Source organism: Schistocerca nitens, chromosome 1 (assembly GCF_023898315.1).
Source record: "Schistocerca nitens isolate TAMUIC-IGC-003100 chromosome 1, iqSchNite1.1, whole genome shotgun sequence".
NCBI lineage: Eukaryota > Metazoa > Arthropoda > Insecta > Orthoptera > Acrididae > Schistocerca > Schistocerca nitens.
In genome coordinates this window covers 506,202,967-506,226,093 of record NC_064614.1, presented here as the reverse complement: position 1 = coordinate 506,226,093, position 23,127 = coordinate 506,202,967, and the positions used below count along the sequence as shown (strand labels likewise).

Sequence of the window (23,127 nt, the reverse complement as noted above, 5' to 3'; positions counted from 1 at the left end):
TAAACGCTAAATTGAAAATACAAAGATAAACTGAACAGCTTTTGCTTATGACGCTGTAAAATAAATATAATAGTTTATTCAGCTCATAATGGAAAAAAAGTATCTGTCCTATATTGGAGATATTTAATTTAGTATGCCAATTTCGCTTATCTTTTTAATTTTACTTCAAGCTTGTACAGAGCTGCAATCCAAATACATACAGTAATTCCAACCATAAAGTATGGAGGTGAGCAAGTGATAGCTTGGAAAAGTGTACTAAATTTGTCTAGAATCCCAAACCCGCATTTCACTGAAGGAATTAAGGGCAACATGATGTGTTGATATAATGAAAACAAAAGATCATGGCTGTGAGAACACTAGGTTAGGACTGAAGAAAAGTGGTACTTGAATTACCCTCCACCACAGACTGTAACACACAAGAAAATTTTGTCTTCTGGAAGGACATTGTTACTAGGCATATTCCCACAAATACTATATGTGATTCCTGTACAACACTCCAAAACATCTGAAGACACTTTGCAGTCACCCAGTTTAAATATGTTGAAAATTTTTAGAATGTCTTAGAATCCTGCACTAAAAGCAACTGAGCTGAAAATAAAAGCAGTCTCTTGAACTCACTTCCAGAGGCTTGAAGCAAAATATTTGCCATGGAGAATTCAAAATTGATTGAATCAATCCATAAATGATTCCAAAAAGAACTTATGCAGAAGAAATCAGCCATATGTTTGTGGAAGTGCTTAGAGTGATGATGTATGCTTTGTTTTTAGTTTGTTGTATCTGGTTTTGTAAGTAGGTCAATCTCAAATTTTCACTCCTCTGTATCTTGATACAGCTGCAGTAATTTACCCCAAAGAACCTTAAAGTAAACCTGCTTCTATGCCAAAACTTTTCTTCTTAGGTTTTGTTAGATTCAATCCATATTAGCACAGGAATTTGACCACAAGATTTCTTCGAAGGAAAGAAAAGAAAATCATAAGAGTCTGAACAATTGTGGCGCATCTAAATGGAACATTTTGTCATTTAAAAGTAAAACTTTAAGCAGTTGTCCAGTTTTTTTCACATTTCATATGTTAAAGAAATTGTACAGCATCCACAGTCTGTGGCAACAGTTCTTGTTTGCATAGTGATGCATCTCCTAACCACCTGTTTTCATCTGCTATTTGTAACCTATGATGGAGAACTACTACTTCATGCCTAACCACTTCCAAATATTTCATAGTTCTTCCAATGGCAAGTTCTTCAACATGTAAATCGTGCATGTTGTTTTTCAGTTTTCAATATTAATATATCAAAAACATATACCCCACATCAAAATATTTTCTGGGACATTCACGAAATATTCCAAGGCCCACAATTTCCTCTTCAGTGTCATTAATATATACTGTAACTATTGTGTTCAGTACAGCACTCTCTTACTCCAAACAAATCTTGCAGTTCAAGTGAAAACAAATTATACAGTTCAAATAAAGCAATTGAATTTTTCTCATGTGCATGGCACTGCACATCTACCAGATTACCTATATGTTATCTGCTATGCATAGAAGGCCGAGGCCGCCCCTGGTTTATAACTCACCCTATTGATAGTTCCACATGATGTCCGAGCTTGTTATCCTCAGACACTTGGAACATCACAGAATCACTATATCAGAAACATACTTACATTCCCAAGAGTTTCATTAACCATGCTTAATCAGAAATGCATTGAGAAGTTAAGAGTTTCTTGAGACATGTACTCTTGTTTTGTGTTTCTACCATATACTCTTCATACTACTGTATTCATCTTCTCACCGACAGTAATTGCAATCCACGTATATCACCTCCACCATGATAATAATAATAATAAAAAAATTTGCACTTCCCTAAACGCGCTCTACTTGTGACAGAGACAACGATACTTTCATTTTGGCTTTCTTGTTTGGCAGATGAATACAGCTTTTTGTTTAGTGTTTTGCTTTTTTCTGTTCCTTAATATGATTTTTGTCTGCCTCTGCCTCATTTTCATTAATTTAACACTATACAATTAAAAATATTCTCATTTTATATAGAGAAGGTACTACCAATTTTGAACTGTTTCACAGTAACACACAAGACAGAGTAAGACTTCTCTTCTGAATGACAAGCTGCTCCTTGTGAAAGGTTACAAATTTAACTGTGTAAGTGACCAGGAATATAGAATTTTCATCCCTTCCGTGCTCAATTTTTCAGTCAGACTTTTCCTATTTCTCTGTGTTACGCATTTTTTAATAAGAAATAATCAGTAAAAAATTATGGCCAACAACAGATCTTAAGACTTTCAGTTAAAGTGGCTATGTTCATCTTTGTTTTAACAGCTTTCAAGCAAAATTTTCCTTTTTATATGAGAATTTGATGGCATCCAGAATACACAACGCTACTGACAAGTTATATACACAACTTTGTGGGATCTTTTTTCTGCATTAGACATTCAGTTTAATTGACATTTTAACAGTAGACTTTTATAAAAATCAACAAAATTAATATACAAAATACTATAACAATAATATACATTTGGTTTGTTTCAGGCACTGACACATACAATTTCCTTCACCTTCACAGCAAGTTGATAGAAATACTTTGAGACAATGGAAACTGTCACTTTCAATTACTTTTACGTTTTAGTTTAATTATATTCCCATGAATGATACTGTAAGCACGATTTCAGAGCATGTTAGTTCCATGGTTATTAACATTTCTGAAACTCCCAGTATTTTCTCCCTTCATAATTTATCTTATAACGGCACAACTCTCAAGACTAGTGTGCCTGTGTTTTGTGACCTTTGCATGCAGCAAGAAAAAATTGTCAGAAGCATATCAAACATTTTCATGCACAGTTTTAGTCTGTTATGAACCAGCATAGAGCAATATTTGCTATCTATGTGTTTACAGCTGTAAAAATATTCAGGCCTCAACACAGCATCTGAAAGAAGAGGATAAGACATGTCAAATCAACAGTAAGTTAATTATTTTTATATATTTTTTGCAGTGGTTGCACTCAAATACAGGACTTCTTCAGATATAAAAAACAAAAAGTTTACACCTATATTTATATTACTTCCTTTATTGTGGTACTGACAATTATGTTGCAGTCTACTTTATTTAATTAACATAAGCAAATTTTCATGCTGTGAATCATTTAAAATCTCTTCACCATAGGAAATCAATAGTAACAGGGGCCACTTTCCTCTGACAATTTACACAATCATGTATCTCAACTCCTCACACTTAATTCACATTCCCATAAAGTTTATCAAAATTTATACTTTGTACTGATGATCTTTAATTACATAAAATGTTGAATACTAAATTTTGGAATAGATTATGTATTGCCTCTCAGATGAATCATCAGAATTTACATTTATAATCCAATTCTGTATAAAAAATGCAGTTCATATATATATGACACTAAAAATTACAACTAATCCCTTTCACATGCATTATACATTGTCTTTCTGGTCACCTGCATTAGTAGAATAAGAATAACAAATACCTTAACACAGGGATCAGCAATGTACTGCATGTAGGTCACATTTTCCCCCACAAGGTGTTTACGGATGGCCTGCCAATCAGTTTACTTATACACACTAAAACAGGTAATAAACAACTTCTGAGACTACAGCGTCTTATAAATTATGTAAATGAAAGTATTAAAATTTTAACAGATAGCTAAAATAATTAGAGCACCGGGAACAGAGACACATGCAATGGATTGTGAATGGAAACACATTACTTTCAAACATGTACGTATTTCATTGTAAATATGTACATAATTAAAGAGTAAAGGAGACCACTCGTTCAATAACAGAACCATTGATTCATTGACAGACACACATAAAAAGAGAGAAATTGCTAACTTATCGAATAAAAGCTCAGCAAATGATTATTTCTGAAAGTTAGAAAGTTTTCTCTCTCTTTTGTGTGTGCCTGTGACAACTCAATAACTCTGCTACTTGGTAAGTGTTCTTCACTCATGAATTATTTGCATACTGGCACAACTTTCCTTATTAGTTCACTGGATAAAGGTCATTTTATGAGCAAGTTTAAGGAAAAAATAACAAGTCATTAAATATTAAAAAATTATTTTTCATGTATGGTCCCCTAGAATAGATTATTTCAATTGTAATGTGAAATATTAACTTCCAGGGCTTCTGTATATATTTATTACTATATTTCTTCAATTTGTATTATCAGTATCGTAGCTTCATTCATGGAGGACACAATTCTCATTGTTTAGCAGAAATGACAAATAAGAAAAGAAATCCATCCGCTTTGAAAATTCTGTTAATTTATTCAGTTGTTCTAAAAAAAAAAAAAAAAAAAAAAAAAAAGGCCTTACCCTTCTTTACACAGAATTTTACTTCATCACTCCACCTTCAAATCTTTCAAACGGTAAACTTGACACTGAGCCATGATTAGAACAGTTTCAACCAAGGTACTGGTTCAGTGAATCACTACTGCCTTGCCTTTACACAAATTTTAGAACATCTTACATCCAGAATAGCTTTCAGGAACTGTCAATGCTATACTGACTTATCCGTTGCCAAATCACAGGCACTTAAGTCCTTTCAGTGTAGTGGCATCAGCATTATTCTAGTAAAGGAAAGTCTTCACCTTTTCACCAGTTCTCTCAGAATTCTTAATCTCACGAGTGAATTTTGAATATAGCATCAGTAATAGGATATAGTAAGCCATCTAGAAGGCAATGCTTTCAAAATATAACACACATTATTGTACACAAAACTTTTCAGACTATGACAAGAGCTCCAATATAAGGACAGGAAATCAGTTTTTGTGACATCAATTATGGCAGTGTGTGATATCATTGCAATGTTGCACAATTCCCAGTAATTTTACACTTCATCTGTCCCCTGTTCTTACTTTTTTTCGTTTAGGAACCCTAATATATACTGTGAAATATGTTATAATCAGCTATGTGTTTCCCACTGCCTTGTGTCACTGCTGAGCTTGGAACAAACTCAAGGGGATTTACACTTACAACAACTCCCAGGTGGACAGTGCAGCCCATTGTACTTCGAGCATGGATGAGTCAAAGCCCAGGTAAAGTGCTCACCAGCGATGTAGTAGGGTGCAGCAGTTGGCATTCAAACACCCCGACTAGAAGCAGATCCCAATACCTTGTCACATATCACCACTCAATAGAGGACATTTCTCCCAGCTTTCTCTGTTCCTGTAACATGAATCTGGTATCCCAAGCCACTAGAGTACGCCATTCTATCACCACAATATTACCAATACTAATGTATCAACAAAAATGACAATAATTTTGTTTCATTAACAAATTTGGAAGTAAATGTTTTCTCATCAGCCCAGTTGCATTTTATATTTCTGTCAAACAGTGGAAAATCCAGGATGGAATGTAACAATACAAGAGAAGGAAAGTTGCCACTCACCATATAGCAGAGATGCTGAGCTGCGATAGGCACAATAAAAAGATTCACACAATCATAGCTTTCGGCCATTAACGCCTTTGTCAGTAGTAGTAGTAGTAGTAGTAGTAGGGGAGAGAGAGAGAGAGAGAGAGAGAGATACACACACACACACACACACACACACACACACACACACACACACACACACACACACACACACACACAGTCTCAGAGAGCTGAAACTACACTGTGAGCAGCAGCACCAGTGCATGATGGGAGTGGCAACTGGGTGGGGGGTAAGGAGGAGGCCGGGGCAGGAGGGGGGAGGGATAGTATGGTGGGAGTGGCAGACAGTGTAGTGTTGCAGTTTGGATGGAGAGTAGGAGAGAAGATGTGGAGGGAGGAGGGGGTAAGTAGCGGAAAGGAGAGAAATAAAAATAAAAGAAATTAAAAGACTGGAATGGGAGCAGGGAGGGGGCTGGATGGGTGAGGACAGTGACTAACAATGGTTGAGGCCAGGAGGGTTACGGAATGGAAAGTTCCCACCTGCACAATTCAGTAAAGCTGGTGTTGGTGGGAAGGATCCATATGGCACAGGCTGTGAAGCAGACACTGAGATGAGGGGTATCATGTTTGGCAGCGTGTTCAGCCACAGGGTGGTCCACTTGTTTTTTGGCCACAGTTTGTCAGTGGCCATTCATGCTGACAGACAGCTTGTTGGTTGTCATGCCTACATAGAAAGCAGCACAGTGGTTGCAGCTTAGCTTGTAGATAACATGATTAGTTTCACAGATAGTCCTGCCTTTGATGTGATAGGTAATTTTAGTGACCGGACTGGAGTAGGTTGTGTTAGGAGGATGTATGGGACAGGTCTTGCATCTAGGTCTATTACAGGGGTATGAGCCACAAGGTAAGGGATTGGGAGCAGGGGTTGTGTAAGGATGGATGAGTATATTGTGTGGATTCGGTGGACGGCGGAATACCACGGTATGAGGTGTGGGAAGGATAGTGGGTAGGACATTTCATATTTCAGGGCATGATGAGAGGTAATCGAAACACTGGCGGAGAATGTAATTCAGTTGCTTCAGTCCCGGATGGTACTGAGTTATGAGGGTAATGCTCCTCTCTGGCCGGAGTGGGACATTGGGAGGTGGTGGGAGACTGGAAAGATAAGGCACAGGAGATTTGTTTTTGTACAAGGATGGGAGGATAATTACGGTCAGTGAAGGCTTCAGTGAGACTTGCAGTATATTTTAAGAGGGACTGCTCGTCACTGCAGATGCGATGACCACGGGTGTCTAGGCTGTACGGAAGGGATTTCTTGGTATGAAACAGGTGGCAGCTGTTGAAGTGGAGGTATTGTGGAGGTATTGCTGGTGGTTAGTAGGTTTGATACGGACGGTGGTACTGATGTAGCCATCTCTGAGGTGGAGGTTAACATCTAAGAAGGTGGCTTCTTGGGTTGAGTAGGACCAAGTGAAGCAAATGGGGGAGATGTTGTCGAGGTTCTGGAGGAATGTGAATAAGGTGTCCTCACCTTCAATCCAGATAGCAAAGATGTCATCAATGAATCTGAACCAGGTGAGGGGTTTAGGATTCTGGGTTTTAGGAAGGATTCCTCTAGATGGTCCATGAATAGGTTAGCATAGGATGGTGCCATGCAGGTGCCCATAGCCGTGCCGCAGATTTGTTTGTAGGTAATGCCTTCAAAGGAGAAGTAATTGTGGGTGAGGATATAGTTGGTCATGGAGACTAGGAAGGAGGTTGTTGGTTTGGAATCAATAGGGCGTCTGGAAAGTTAGTGTTCGATAGCAGTAAGGCTATGGGCATTAGGAATGTTAGTGTACAGGGAGGTGGCATCAATAGTGACGAGCAGGGCACCGTGTGATAAAGGGAGAGGAACTGTGAAGAATCGGTCAAGGAAATGGTTGGTATCTTTAATATAGGAGGATAGGTTCCGGGTAATAGGTTGAAGGTGATGGTCTACGGGAGCAGAGATTCTCTCAGTGGAGGCACAGTAACCGGCCACAATGGGGCGTCCTAGGTGGTTGGGTTTACGGACTTTAGGAAGCATGTAGAAGATGGGAGTGTGGGGAGTGGTAGGAGTAAGTAGAGAGATGGACTCTGGGGAGAGGTTCTGGGATGGGCCTAAGGATTTGAGTAGTGACTGGAGATCCTGCTGGATTGGGATCACTGTGGTATGGTTTGTAGGTGGAAGTATCTGACAGCTGATGGAGTCCTTCTGCCACGTAATCCTTGCGGTTCAAAACTATGGTGTTGGAGGCTTTGTCTGCAGGTAGGATTATAAGATTGGGATCAGTTTTTACATGGTGGACTGTGGTTCTTTCTGCGGATGTAAGGTTAGTTACATCACTTATATTTCTGTCAGTTGTAGATAGAACTTCAATTTAATGCTAACATTGTAACATGTGTAAAAGTGGCTAGAATACTGCAACTGTTGGTGCTACTGCAGCTATGATGATTACTTTTATCACTTATATGAAAATTATTTCTAAGAACCTTGTGTACATATGTAGTGATGTCTCAAGTTGATTCAGTGTTTTGTTTCTTGATAGCACAGTTTTGCATGCATTGCTGTAGCACATAGGTACATTCTGGACAATGACTACAAGCTTCTCACATAGTTTCTGGGTTATGGAGTGCGAGTGAAAATTAACATTGTAAATAATTTACAAGGTACAAACTTTTCCCACATTTCTGAAGAGGACAAGCTTGCTGTAAAGAGACTAGGATAAATATTGTGAAAAATATTAATATAGGACAGAAAATTGACAGTCTAAGAGATCATTTAAAGCAAATATTTATATAAAAAATAGTGTTTCGTTATGTGGCTATGAAGTTAAAAACTCATTCTGTTTCCCATGCCTCTTGCCTTATGGGGAACTCTTGTGAACAAAAGTGAGAGTTATGGACCAAAATCATCTGAATACTGAGGTGAAGAATCATGAATATTCAGCTGTTCACCTGAAAAATTATTTAGGGCTGGCACTTTTTGGAACTGTCATTGTATCAGAACAACTGGATAATGTGTATAGAAGAATAATTGCAGTGTATAATGAAGAAGTTACTCATAATAGATATATGTCAAATGTTTTAATAAATTTTATTCATCTCTGTGGTTTGTTTGAATTGGCCTTATGGGATCATGATGAAACTGAATTGTCATCAAACCCTGGAGTTTTCAGAGAACAGATTAATTTTAGCACTAAAATGGATGCAGTATAAAGACCATTTGGATAAGGCATCTGTTTTCAAAGGAGCATCCGAAACAATTCAAAATGAACTTTTGCAAATTATGTTGGAGGAATACCAAGAAGAAATTTCACCACAAAGAATGGAATCAGAATTTTTAGGCATTATAGCAGACCCGTCTAGTGGTACATCAAATGTGTTTCAGATGGTTGTTGTATACCATTACATATTAAGAAATAAACCAATAGAACTGTTCTGGAGTTTCCTATCTTCTACCAGACATGATACACAGACGTTGGCTGCGAGTTTGTTAGAAGAATTAGACAAGCAAAAAGTAAATAAGACTCCCAAAAAAATTATTGCACAGACCTGTGATGAGGTACCTGTTATGGCTGGTTCCTCTGGTGGTGTACAAGCTACTGTGGACAGAAATTTATTCTAATGCGAAATATGTACTTTGCTACATCCATCAAGTTAATCTTATAATGATCAAGATGGCACCAATCAATCGCAATACGACAATTCTTTCGAGTTTGAAGGGAATATGTGAATTCTTCTCAAAAACCCAACTGCAGTACCAACCCTTGACGAGGCAGTGGAAAACTGTTTGCTTCGATCTTCCCTACTAGGTGGAATTTTCAGTCTCAGTCCATAACTACAATTCATGGCTACAAAAGATATTACTGAATCTATGAATCACATACTGGAATGTGACTCTGTAATGAGTGAAAGTACAATCTGTCAGGCTCTTGGTCATAAAAAAAGTTCTTTCCAGTTGCAGCATTAATTACTGGTTGTAATTCTTTGGGAAGTGTTAGCATTAGTCAAAGTTCTGTTTGGTCAGCTACATTATGGAGACATTAATGTGTACTAGGATCATTGGGCTATTTCAACATTTGAAATAAATTTTATCAAGTTCCAAGAAGAAAATGACATAGCCAGTGGTAATTAATCTACTGAGTCCTCAATGAAGGCCGTGCAGGGTAAAAAAAAGAGCTCAATGAAGGAAAGGAAGTTGGACGTGATGATTTCTGAGGGTAAATGATTGTTTCAGTTTCTCAGGTCCTCTTGTAGCTTCATCACTGTTTTTTCCAGGAAAGTTCCCCTTGCACAGTGCTAACATGTCAGTTTCCTGATGACACTTTAAAGAAAGTCTGTTCAGTGTATGCATTTTTGGATAAGCTGAAAGTACATCATGAATGATCTTCTATTTATCTAACACAAGAATTTAGGCCATTGCTTATTGCTGTAAGCTCAGCAGAGTTTATGATAACTAACAGCCTATGCGAGACCTTCACTGAGTGCTCTAAACTGCTGAAACTAATTCTCACAATTCCCACAATACTGGCCAAAGTAGAAAGCTGCTTTTCAACTTTGAAAAGAATAAAAATCATTTTTACACAGCTCAGCAAGCCAGGGAAGATTGCTGACTTTGGCAGTGCTTTCCACTGAAAGTTATCTCATGATTGAGATCACGTATTTCAATCAGTGGGAGACTGACAAGGTTGCATCAATAAAAAACAGAAGGGCAAATTTTCAATGTAAGTGATATAAGAATAAATGCACTTATAATGTTCAATTTTTCTCTTATTTCTGACCTTTTAAATGACAAATATATCTCAGTTCTATTAGGAATGTAGCTCATTTTGTAACAATAATAAATCTGGAATGATCTTTCCCATAGACGTATCTCTGTCATAGATATGTCTCTACCTTGTCACAGGATCATACATTGGATCTAAAAAACTGAATTTTGTGACCTTCACACACACCATGATTTCTGAGTGTGTGTACATCATAGTATATGTCGGGTAGCCAGGCACCAAGATAAAGAATGTTTTCCCTTTTAAGAGAATCATATAAAAATGCAACATTGAAATTTTTGTGCAATGCCCAACTTGGGATACTCCTAACCACCACTTTCATCCATACAGTTTCCAATTCCTGTATTTTGTCTAAGAAATAGATGAGTTTTTAAAAACTGTTCCTCAGTTTTGAACAGTAAGATTCACCAGTCAATCCTATAATTGCATGCCTCCCCCCCCCCCCCCCCTTACATAATTTAAACCAGCAAAAAGACTCATTTAATTCTATTTCATTTGTGTTGATTGTAGCATTACAGTGCCTAAAGTTTTCATATATTACAACTTTAATTTTTATGCTTACCTGCTTGTCATCCAAGTTTTAATGTTTCATCTATGTCTAATTAGCAATAATTGCTTCAGAAAATCCTTTGCTGAATCGTAGGTAGCGAAACTTATTCCTACGGCAACAGGTCCTTTGATCCAGTTCATACTTAACCCCTTGAAAAAACCCTGGCGTATTCCCTCTTCCCTGTAAAATAATGGAAACAATATTCACTTGAAAAATTAAGGTAATGTTTGCAGAATTATTTGTGATCTATACTACAATAGATAAAGAACAGAGCTGGTCAGGGCTGACCAATGGAATCCTAAAGTAGTAAACTGAAGGACCGGTTTTTGCTGCGCATGAACAAGCCGTGTGAACTAATCCAACACAGTCAGATCTGGGAAACCGGAAAAGACTCAGAGTGCAGACTCTGCAAATAAGTTGATGAAACAACTGATCATATCTTGAGTGGTTGCAAAAAAGACCACTTAGACTAATTACAAGCACCAGCAAAATGATGTAGCACGAATGATCCACTGGAAATTATGCGATAATATCCATCTGGTGGTGACAAGGAACAAGTGGGGCCACAAACCAGAAGTTGTGAAAAAACAAACATGTTGAATTACTGTGGAACTTCCAACTTCCGACACATTAAATGCTGGAATGCCCTAAATTCTGGAACACAATACTCCAGACATCACAACTGTGGAAAAAGAGAAAGTGTGGATCACAGATATTGCTATCACAGTTTATGGTATAATTGATGAGGGGGGGGGGGGGGGGGGGGAACCCTGAAAACTTGCTGTATATGAGAAACAGAAACTGAAATGCATCAACTTAGGTGTAAACCAGGGGAAGTGGTCCCAGTGGTTCTTGGCACACAGGGAGCACTGCCCCAAGATCTTCATGGGCACTTTAAAACCGCTGACATTGATAAAATATCTGTCTACCATTTACAGAAACCACTTTATTGGGTATTCCATGAATTGTCCGCCAATATATAATGCAGTTATAGCCACTTGGGAAGTGTCAGACTAGTGATAGAACTCTTAGCGAACTCATTTGCTGTATTTACTGTTCTGTTTCAAAGCTTGAAATTTCATGACAACATGAGTAAACAATACTGAAGATGGTTTCCAATATGGGTCTCATATTCATGAATTTTCTCATAGAAGAAAATTTATGACACACAATGTAATTTAAGAACGAAAGAAAGAAAGAAAGCACTAGTATTTTTTTCTAAGGTACAAACTATAAAGAGAAAAATTGTAACTAAGCCTTAAATAAAGCATTTTGGATTAATTTGACAAGGACACATCAAATTTACAAGTTCTGTTGCCAGTTCTGTAGGTACAGAATTAAAAAGGCAATGTAGCTAACAGAAAATGTAGATAATGGCAGGGTAACAGTTCTAATGGAATTCTTAGTTTCAGATCACTATTTTTCCATTATACATCAGGGTCCAAGGCTTTAAGACAAAATACATGCTAGTCTGAACATATCCAGCAGAACTGCATTTAAGTGCAGGCTACCTAGTTTTTGTTCATAAAACTGTAAGTTGCTTAATATAAGTTTTTATTAATAACAATATATTTTTATTTATAACATCATTTTGGCTACTGCTGTCATCAAACCAGAACTTATAATTCATAAAACAATGTTCAGTGACACTGTTAGTTTTTAATTGATACTGACACTGAACCTTGTTTTACAAGTTCTAAGTTTGATGACAGCAGTAGCCAAAATCATGTTTTAATATATTAAAATGATTTAGATGGTTTTAATCACAAAATATTCCCAGTGATCTTACACTCATAACTGAATTTATGTTGCAGTTTAAGGGGCTGCACAACAAATTTAAAAAAGAAGTCCATTTTAATACTGTGGTTCAAATCCACTTCATAATCACAAAAGACATTGAGGTAATTATTTTTTGTATTATTTTGTTTGTAGTGAGAAACAAACTTTCAAGTCAACATAGGGAATCACATAAAACACTTGCTGAAGAGTATATATTTATGACAACTCCAACTATACATAGCAAAAACAAAATGAAAAATTTATCTTATTGCTGAATGTCATGTCAGCAACTGCACAGCATTTTCCTTAAATAAAGATGAATCAAAATCTTCACCACTACAGCTGCGATGAAATTTTTTAAATGATTTTGTGACAGTTTTAGCTGATTTTTCTTTATTTGAAATGTTAGGTGAAAGCTTCACCAAATCATTCAAAAAATATAATAAAATTATGTAAACTTGTCATAAAAATTTCTCAAGCAATCTGTTCTGTTAAATTTGCATTGCCAGTATGATTTTATTTTATTTTTGTCATCTTTTGTAGCATAATTAATTGAACCTAATGTACAATGCAGTGCTGACTGGACAATTTGTGAAGCAAGGAAAAAGCTAACATTTTAATGCTGGTCCTCTTTGATAAACTTTTGCACTGCCACTGATCACAAATTATCTAACAACTAAAAAAAAAAAAAAAAAAAAAAAAATAAACATTATCCTCATTAAAAAAATCTATCCTGCTTTCTGATTAGCCAGCTTATTATTTGCCATTCTCATTACACCATATATTACTGCTGTGATGCATACAGTCCTTGGTATATTGAACTATGAACTTTACTTTTACAAAACACTTTAAGGAAGTACATAAACATGTTCATCAGACTTTTCCATTTCAGGTATGGAAAATTATATTAGAGAGATTAGATTACATTAGATTAGTACTTGTTCCATAGATCATGAATAGTTAGACTTTTGATGCTATTAGTTAAGTGACCAAAGACTTTTGTGGCAGTATAATTTCCTCCCTTCTGAGCTAAAGTTAGATTTAACCTTGAGTAGTGAAAATCATCCTTTCTCCTAGTGTTCTACCCATCTACACTTCCATTACTTTTGAATTCGTTTGGATTGTTTTTTATATATATATATATATATATATATATATATATATATATATATATATACGCTGGCAGGTCGATAGACACACACTCCTTCCCTCTTTCCTGATGAGGCAACAGTTTGTTGCGAAAGCTTGAATTTTGTGTGTGTGTGTGTGTGTGTGTGTGTGTGTGTGTGTGTGTGTCTATCGACCTGCCAGCGCTTTCGTTCGGTAAGTCACATCATCTTTGTTTTTAGATATATTTTTCCCACGTGGAATGTTTCCCTCTATATATATATATATATATATATATATATATATATATATATATATATATATATATATATCCAATCCCGGGAGCGGAAAGACTTACCTTAGGGGGAAAAAAGGACGGGTATACACTCGCACACACACACATATCCATCCACACATACACAGACTATATATATATATATATATATAATAGAGGGAAACATTTCACGTGGGAAAAATATATCTAAAAACAAAGATGATGTGACTTACCAAATGAAAGTGCTGGCAGGTCGACAGACACACAAACAAACACAAACATACACACAAAATTCAAGCTTTCGCAACAAACTGTTGCCTCATCAGGAAAGAGGGAAGGAGAGGGAAAGACGAAAGGATATGGGTTTTAAGGGAGAGGGTAAGGAGTCATTCCCATCCCGGGAGTGGAAAGACTTACCTTAGGGGGAAAAAAGGACGGGTATACACTCGCACACACACACACATATCCATCCACACATATACAGGCACAAGCAGACATCTCACAAGCAGACATATTTAAAGACAAAGAGTTTGGGCAGAGATGTCAGTCGAGGCAGAAGTGCAGAGGCAAAGATGTTGTTGAATGACAGGTGAGGTATGAGTGGCGGCAACTTGAAATTAGCGGAGACTGAGGCCTGGTGGATAACGGGAAGAGAGGATATATTGAAGAGCAAGTTCCCATCTCCGGAGTTCGGATAGGTTGATGTTGGTGGGAAGTATCCAGATAACCCGGACGGTGTAACACTGTGCCAAGATGTGCTGGCCGTGCACCAAGGCATGTTTAGCCACAGGGTGATCCTCATTACCAACAAACACTGTCTGCCTGTGTCCATTCATGCGAATGGACAGTTTGTTGCTGGTCATTCCCACATAGAATACGTCACAGTGTAGGCAGGTCAGTTGGTAGATCACGTGGGTGCTTTCACACGTGGCTCTGCCTTTGATCGTGTACACCTTCCGGGTTACTGGACTGGAGTAGGTGGTGGTGGGAGGGTGCATGGGACAGGTTTTACACCGGGGGTGGTTACAAGGGTGCCCAAACTCTTTGTCTTTAAATATGTCTGCTTATATGTGTGGATGGATATGTGTGTGTGCGCGCGCGCGTGCGAGCGAGTGTATACCCGTCCCTTTTTCCCCCTAAGGTAAGTCTTTCCGCTCCCGGGATTGGAATGACTCCTTACCCTCTCCCTTAAAACCCACATCCTTTCGTCTTTCCCTCTCCTTCCCTCTTTCCTGATGAGGCAACAGTTTGTTGCGAAAGCTTGAATTTTGTGTGTATGTTTGTGTGTCTGTCGACCTGCCAGCACTTTCATTTGGTAAGTCACATCATCTTTGTTTTTAGATATATTTTTCCTACGTGGAATGTTTCCCAAGATGATGTGACTTACCAAATGAAAGTGCTGGCAGGTCGACAGACACACAATCAAACACAAACATACACAAAATTCTAGCTTTCGCAACCAACGGTTGCTTCGTCAGGAAAGAGGGAAGGAGAGGGAAAGATGAAAGGATGTGGGTTTTAAGGGAGAGGGTAAGGAGTCATTCCAATCCCGGGAGTGGAAAGACTTACCTTGGGGGAAAAAAAAGGACAGGTATACACTCGCGCGCGCACACACACACATATCCATCCGCACATACACAGATACAAGCAGACATTTGTAAAGGCAAAGAGTCTTTGCCTTTACAAATGTCTGCTTGTGTCTGTGTATGTGCGGATGGATGTGTGTGTGTGTGCGCGATTGGAATGACTCCTTACCCTCTCCCTTAAAACCCACATCCTTTCATCTTTCCCTCTCCTTCCCTCTTTCCTGACGAAGCAACCGTTGGTTGTGAAAGCTAGAATTTTGTGTATGCTTGTGTTTGTTTGTGTGTCTGTCGACCTGCCAGCACTTTCATTTGGTAAGTCACATCATCTTTGTTTTTAGATATATTTTTCCTACGTGGAATGTTTCCCTATATATATATATATATATATATATATATATATATATATATATATATATATTGTGAGGCGACAGTGAAGATCTCTAGCTCTTTACATAAGTGTCTGCAGGATGATTTTGGATGAGCTCCAGCAATTATTCTGATTACACACTTTTGTGCAATGAACACTTTTACTCAATGACGAGTTATTGCAGAATATGATGCCATACGAAAGTAGAGAATGAAAATAGGCATGGTAAGCTAATTTACTGAGATGTAAATTGCCAAAATTTGCAATGACCCTAATAGCATAAGTAGCTGAACTCAAACGTTTCAGCAGATCTTCAGTGTGTTTTTTTTTTTTTCCAGTTCAACCCCTCATCAACGCATACACCTAGAAATTTTGAATATTCTACCTTAGCTACCGATTTCTGATTGAAGTCTATATTTATTAACAGTGTCATTCCATTTACTGTGTGAAACTGTATATACTGTGTTCTGTCAAAGTTTAATGAGAGCCCATTTGCAGAGAACCACTTAATGACTTTCTGAAAAACATCATTTACAATTTCATCAGTTAATTTTTGTCTGTTGGGTGTGATAGCTGTACTTGTATCATCGGCAAAAAGTACCAGCTTTGCATCTTCGTGAATATAGAATGTCAAGTCATTAATATATATTAAGAAGAGCAGACCCAAGACCGAACCTTGCAGCACCCCCATTCTTGATTGTTCCCCAGTTTGAGAAATCACACGTTTTTTGCATATTATGTGAACTGTTTATTTCAAATTTCTGCACCCTTCCAGTAACGGTATGATTTAAACCATTTGAGCGCTGTCCCATTCACACCACAGAACTTGAGCTTATCTAGAAATATTCCATGATTTACACAATCAAAAGCCTTTGCGAGATCACAAAAAATCCCAACGGGTGACTTCCAGTTACTCAGAGCATTTAACATTTCATTAGTGAAAGTATATATTGCTTTTTCCGTTGAAAAACCTTTCTGGAAACCAAACTGACATTTTGTTAAAACTTTATTTTTGCAAAGGTTTGAAGCTACTCTACAATACATTACTTTTTCAAGAATTTTGGATAAGGCAGTCTGAAGAGAGATTGGGCGGTAGCTGTGGACATCAGACATATCCCCTTTTTTATGCAGTGGTTTAATAACGGCATACTTCAGTCTATCTGGGAAAATACCCTGCTTCAGAGAGCTATTACATATGTGGCTAAGAATCCCACTTATCTCTTGGGAACAAGCTTTTATTATCCTGCTGGAAATGCCATCAATTCCATGTGAGCTTTTATTCTTGAGAGAGTTTATTATCTTCCTCATTGTAGAAGGAGAGGTGGGTGGAATTTCAATTGTATCAAATGGTGTGGGTAAGGCCCCTTCCAATAACTGCCTTGCTTCTTTTAATGAACATTTAGATCCTATTTTCTCTACAACATTTAAAAAATGATTACTCAAAATTTTTTCGACTTCCGGCTTGTTGTTTGTGAAGTTTCCATTGGCTTTGATGGTAATGCCGTCATCCTGTACTCCTTTGTAATAGTGTTCCAAATTGTTTTGATTTTGCTATCAGAGGTATTAATCTCAGACATGATGCACATGCTTCTGGACTTTTTAGTAACCTTTCTTAATGTAGCACAGTAATTTTTATAATATTTGGTTGTTTCTGGGTCATTACTCTTTCTTGTTGTTAGACACACTTCCCTTTTGTGGTTACAAGATATTTTTATTCCTTTAGTAAGCCAAGTTTTTTTGCATGGTTTCTTATAATTAGATTTTTCTTTCTTGGGGAAACACTTTTCAAATTCTCTTACAAGTGTATCATGAAATAAGTTATATTTTAAATTAGCATCAGGTTCCTTGTACACCTCATCCCAGTCTAATTGGTGATGATTTTCTCTGAAATTTCTAATTGTTGAGTCATTAATTGAACGCACAACTTTGGAAGATAGTTTTGAATTACTGAATGGAGCTATGTCATATGCTGTAACTAGCTGAGCACCATGATCAGAAAGGCCATTCTCAACAGGACAAGAATTTAAGTTTTTAAACTTATCTTGGTCTATTAAGGTGTTATCTATCAATGTGCTGCTTTCCTTTACTACCCGAGTAGGAAAATTAATAACATATGTCAAATTGAAAGAACTGAGCAAGACTTCCAGGTCATTCTTCCTATTACTCTCTTTCAGTGAATCAACATTGAAGTCCCCACAAATAATAATTTGCTTTCCCCTATCTGACAGATAGCACAACAAGGCATCCAAGTTTTCCACGAATAAATGAAAGTTTCCTGAGGCTGACCTATATACTGTTACAATTATAAAAGAGCCCTCCTTCAGTTTAAGTTGACAGGCACATGCTTCTATATGTTGCTCTAGACAAAACTTCTTTGTATCCAAGCTTTTTACACAGTGACAACTTTTGACATATATGGCAACTCCTCCTCTCACCTTATTCTCTCTACTCATATGTGCAGCTAGTTTATAACTATGATATTTACCTTTTCCATATCAGACACAATGTGATGCTCAGACAGGCATAGCACATCTATTGCATTATCAGATTCAATGTCATCTAAACAAACCAGGAGCTCATCTACTTTATTCTTCAATCCCAGAATATTTTGGTGAAAAATGGTAACATTATATTTCTTTCTTTACTTTTGTGAGAATCTACTTTTTTCTTTAATCCACCAATATTTTGGTTAAATATGGGAACATTATTATTTAATTTCCTGTTGTGAGAATCTTTTGAGTTTTGGACCGCTTTAGCACTTGCCTGCCTGAACTTCTCATTGGACACTGATATTAGTCTAAAAAGAGGTACATCCATGAGTACTGGTGTCCCCCCTTATGGATTTCGCTAGCAACCCTGCCAGTTTACCCTTCCCTTTCCTATTGAGGTGTAAGCCATGCCTTGTGAAATCCCCCCCTATCAATAGCCTCGAAAGAAACCAATCCAATGTCTGACAGAGTGACTGACCTACGCAACTGATCCAACTCCATATTTACTCTCCTGACAGAGCGGTTCAACTGGGGCTGATCATGCCACACGAAATCAGGCACCAACCCAACATCGGTATGGGTCATTGCAGAGGCTATTTTCACCAGGTCACACTCAATACTGTAGCCCTGATCCCTATCAATACTGTTTCCCACTCCACCCACTATCATCACATGATCCTACTTTGAGAAACCCTTGCACGAGGAACCTATACCCTCTACCACCTGGCTAAGACATGCACTTGGCTTGAAAAAGTTTATGACCTGGTACCTATCACCTAATTTTTCCTGCAAAATCTGGAGCACACCTCTTCCATGGCTGCTACCTAGCAACAGAACTTTCCTCTTACTTTCTACTTTTTTTGAAACAGTTGGTTTCCTAGTGAGATTCTGTTGCATCTTAACCACATCTACTTCTTCTGGAGCCTCTTCCTTACTTAACTGTGGCAGCAAGGCAAATCTATTGGTTGTGCCAATTGGGAAACTGTTAGACACTGTCCTCTTTCTGTGGCCCCTGTTCCCAGCTACCACTTCCCACTGCTGTTTACCCTCCTCCCCCCTTAACCTCTTCAGTTCTTCCCTCGCTCTGTCCAAATCAGCCTGAAGGGCTCTAATTTTTCCATCCTGTTCAGCTATAATCCTATCTCTTGAGCAAACCCTGCAAGAGAATGGAAGAGTCTCGTTTGCTTCCTCAACTCCCACACCGCTACAATTTCCACAATGAAACCACCTATCACAACAGCAGCACAAAACCCATGAACTAACTTTCCTACTGCAGCTCACACACTTAGTATCCATGGTAGTTTGGAAATTAGTTAAGAGATTTACTAAGTGATAACGATAATATATTAAATACAGATGCAAAAGGACACTAAATATGTTTTGGAAACTAATATGCAAGTAAACTATTACCAAATGCACTTAAATTTGTGGTATAATGCTAAATATGCATGATCAAAAATTAGGCCTAAGCAGCAGTAAGTAAACAAACAAACTTTACGTGATTACTAGAGCACTATGCAAATAAAAGAAAAACTTTTAATTGTGAGCTTGAAGAGTACACTAGAGAATGTATTTAATTATTTAAAAGTGTTCAACTACAATTAATTACAACTTAAATTACTTATCTTTCATGAGGGCTCTGACTCCGTGTGTGAGGCCTTGTGCAGGGCTACCAACACCAATGAGACTGCAGTCATGTGTGTGTGAGTTGCATTTGTGTGAGTGTGTATGTATGTGTTTGTTATCTAATGATGTATGACCTCCTACATGTTCTGGCATGCCAGAGGTCTGCCAGTACATTTCACTATGACTGCCTGACAAGACTACTCGCATTTTGACAACAATAAATCAAAATTACCATCTTTTAACTCGTGAATATTTTGGGGTTTAATGATATACACCAATGATTTAAGATGCTGCAAAGAAAAAAATTACAAAGGGCTAAGTCACACGATCATGATGGTCATTGTTGGTCAGTATTATGCAAGAAGACGCGATTCTGAAACTGCCCATGGAGTAACTTAATCATTTTGGCACCATCTTGCAGAAACCGTAAATATTGAACATCAATTCCATTAAAATGAGGCCATAAATTTCTTATCACATAATACTTGTTTCCATGAACTGTTACAGCTTTTTCTGCTTCGTAGAGGGAAGGGGGGAAGGGGGGGAGGGGGGGGGGGGGAATTGGGCTGACGATGCTGTCCATCGAAAAACCACAGCAAACTGTGACTCACTGTGGATGCATGCCCTCTCTTGAACCACAAGAAGATTCTCTGACCTCAGAGACTGCAGTGCTGTTTATTCACAAATCAATTTAAGTGGAAGTGCACCTTGTGACTAAAGATGATGTTCCTCACAAAGTCATTTCCTCAGAAACCATTCAACAAAATATCTCCTCCTCACATGATCAGTATTTTCAGCAGTTGTGTTAACTGGATTCTGTATGGGTAGCAATGTGAGACCATACCAGAGAATTCATCATACTGAAGAAAATTCTCTCCCAGATTCTTGGGAATGGGGAAGAACCGACTTCACTCGACAAACAGCCACATTGTCACAAGCTGAAGCGGTTTCATGGTCTCACAGTTGCTGCCTAACTTTCTCTGTTCTGATCAAATGTTTTCACTATTAGCGCACAGTAGTGAATTTCTCCTTAGTTTGATACACAATGAAGAAATACTAGAAATTCAGACCGAAGTAACAATAGGAATGTTTATGGAAATTGAAATGATACACAAATCGTGCTCAAGAGACAAACAAAAGTATACTACGTGATTCAAAATCAGCTTGCATTTTGGAGGATGCAAATCTTGTTTCCAATTAAAAATTTCCATTTTGATTGCTGCCATGTATTCATAGCGGACTAAAATATTGTTCATGTAATACTTTAAAAGTAATCAACTGCTCTTATACAGATTTTCAATTGCTAAAACAGATATTGCAGGCAAAATTAAACTTAATATTGAAGTAATTCATCAATGTCAGGTTAAACAAACAAACAAAGAGCCACAAAACTGATTAAAATTACAGATCAACAGCATCTTTTTACCTGAAATATATTTTTAAGTAGTTTTAAGATGTGAGATACTATGAAAACTTCTGACAGTAAGACAGCAATGAATTAAATTTAAGTAGTTTTAAGATGTGAGATACTATGAAAACTTCTGACAGTAAGACAGCAATGAATTAAATTTGATTAAGTAAAATTAAAAAAAAAACCTTCTTTTGTCACCTGTATATTTTTTGGAGAGTTCCCAAAATTGTTTGATACTGAGTATTAGTTAATGAAGACGTCTGCATTCTTCTCCGAACAATGTCGAGTGGATATGATGATGACTGACCCAGCATTCCAGCAACTGCACCAAACAACAAGCTTGTTATGGCATTAGGACTGGAGCTGCCTGTATACTCTGAAATATAAAAATTAATGTATATATGATTTCTACTGACTATGTGACAACAATATACATCTTAGACAAAGCACTACTACTACTACTACTACTACTACTACTACTACTATTATTGTTGTTGTTGTTAGTTATATAAATAAGTTAATGTCTTCCCTTGCTTGAAAGAAATTAGTACTGGTGATAATCTCAATCTTAATCTTAATTTCAATGAAAAATAATGGTTTTTCACCAATAATACATTTTCCCCTTTCCTTGATGGATTAAAATTTCAAATGGGCTAGCAGGTTATATATAAGTAATGTACAAGCAAAGATAAAAATCAATTGTGTTGCCTAATTAGATTGCTCCAAAACTGCTCTGTATCACTGCACTACCTATAGAATGATAAATGGTCATTGTTAGAGATAACTGTTCTGTTACTCAAGCATTAGTACAGAAATCTACTCAAAATATGGATTTACTCTTTCTATTACATAATTGAAATTAACATTAGAATTCATGACTCATTAGTACTAGTACATAACATCTGATTTGTGAAATACTTTCGTCTTTTACAAACTAATACTTGTTATAAAACTCTCCCTCTCTTTAGTCTCCCCCCCCCCCCATTCGCTCTCAGTGTGGGGAGGTGTTAAACAGAACACACATTTTGTTCCCCGAAGAGGGGTGGGATGGTGGGTGGTGGGTGAGACACTAATGAGGAAGAGTAAATCAGTTTTTTTTGTCATGTCAACTTTATGAAATTTCACTTAGAATTGTTTATATGAACACATTGCTTGGCATCACTTCTTCCCCAAAAATATACAAGTCCATTACAGTTAGGAGTCACAAAAATGCAAAAAATATTTCAGGTATTATTGGAAGCTTTAGATAGTTCTGTAATACTGATTTAATTAATTTATTCTGAAAGGACCTTTCTTTCAAATGTTATCTCAAATGACACCTGTCATTTCCCAAACAAGTTATTCACTTCAATCTGCATTTGCATCTACGCTCTGCAGACCACTGTTAAGCGCACAGCAGAGAGTACATCCCATTGCATTCATTATTAGTTTTTCCCCCTCATTCAGTTCATGTATGGAGCGTGGGAACAACGATTTTTTTAAATGCCTCCGTGCATACTGTAATTCATCTGATTCATCATTTTGATATATCTTTTTCACTGATACAGACCAATTCCCCCTCCAGCCCCCCTTTGATGAAGTAATTCTGGCATACATATATAAATACACAGGCATCTATTGCAGAGACTAGAAGTTTACATTCAGCAGTTGCTCTCATCACACTTCTCACTATGGAACTTCATCATGTCCAGGTAGGAAGCATAGTTATGTCCGTGC

The 23,127-nt window shown here is 37.3% G+C and overlaps 1 protein-coding gene across 3 annotated transcripts in view; it reads right to left on the bottom strand.

Moving 5' to 3' along the window:
- Positions 1–2,409: 2,409 nt before the first annotated feature.
- The window catches only part of LOC126252974 (mitochondrial coenzyme A transporter SLC25A42), a 185,728-nt gene continuing 165,010 nt past the window's right edge, over positions 2,410–23,127 (bottom strand). The window contains exons 7-10 of one of the 3 annotated variants that reach the window (XR_007545878.1): positions 21,610–21,733; positions 10,785–10,952; positions 3,506–3,599; positions 2,410–2,935 (exon numbers count right to left, since the gene is read on the bottom strand). Coding sequence is in view for 1 of the 3 variants with exons in the window: in XM_049954002.1 (XP_049809959.1) it covers positions 10,811–10,952; positions 21,610–21,787 (320 nt within the window). In the remaining 2 variants the exon portion in view is untranslated. Of the gene's footprint in view, positions 2,936–3,505; positions 3,600–10,784; positions 10,953–21,609; positions 21,788–23,127 lie in introns of all 3 variants that reach the window. The other 2 variants (XR_007545874.1, XM_049954002.1) reach the window with 2 other exon arrangements.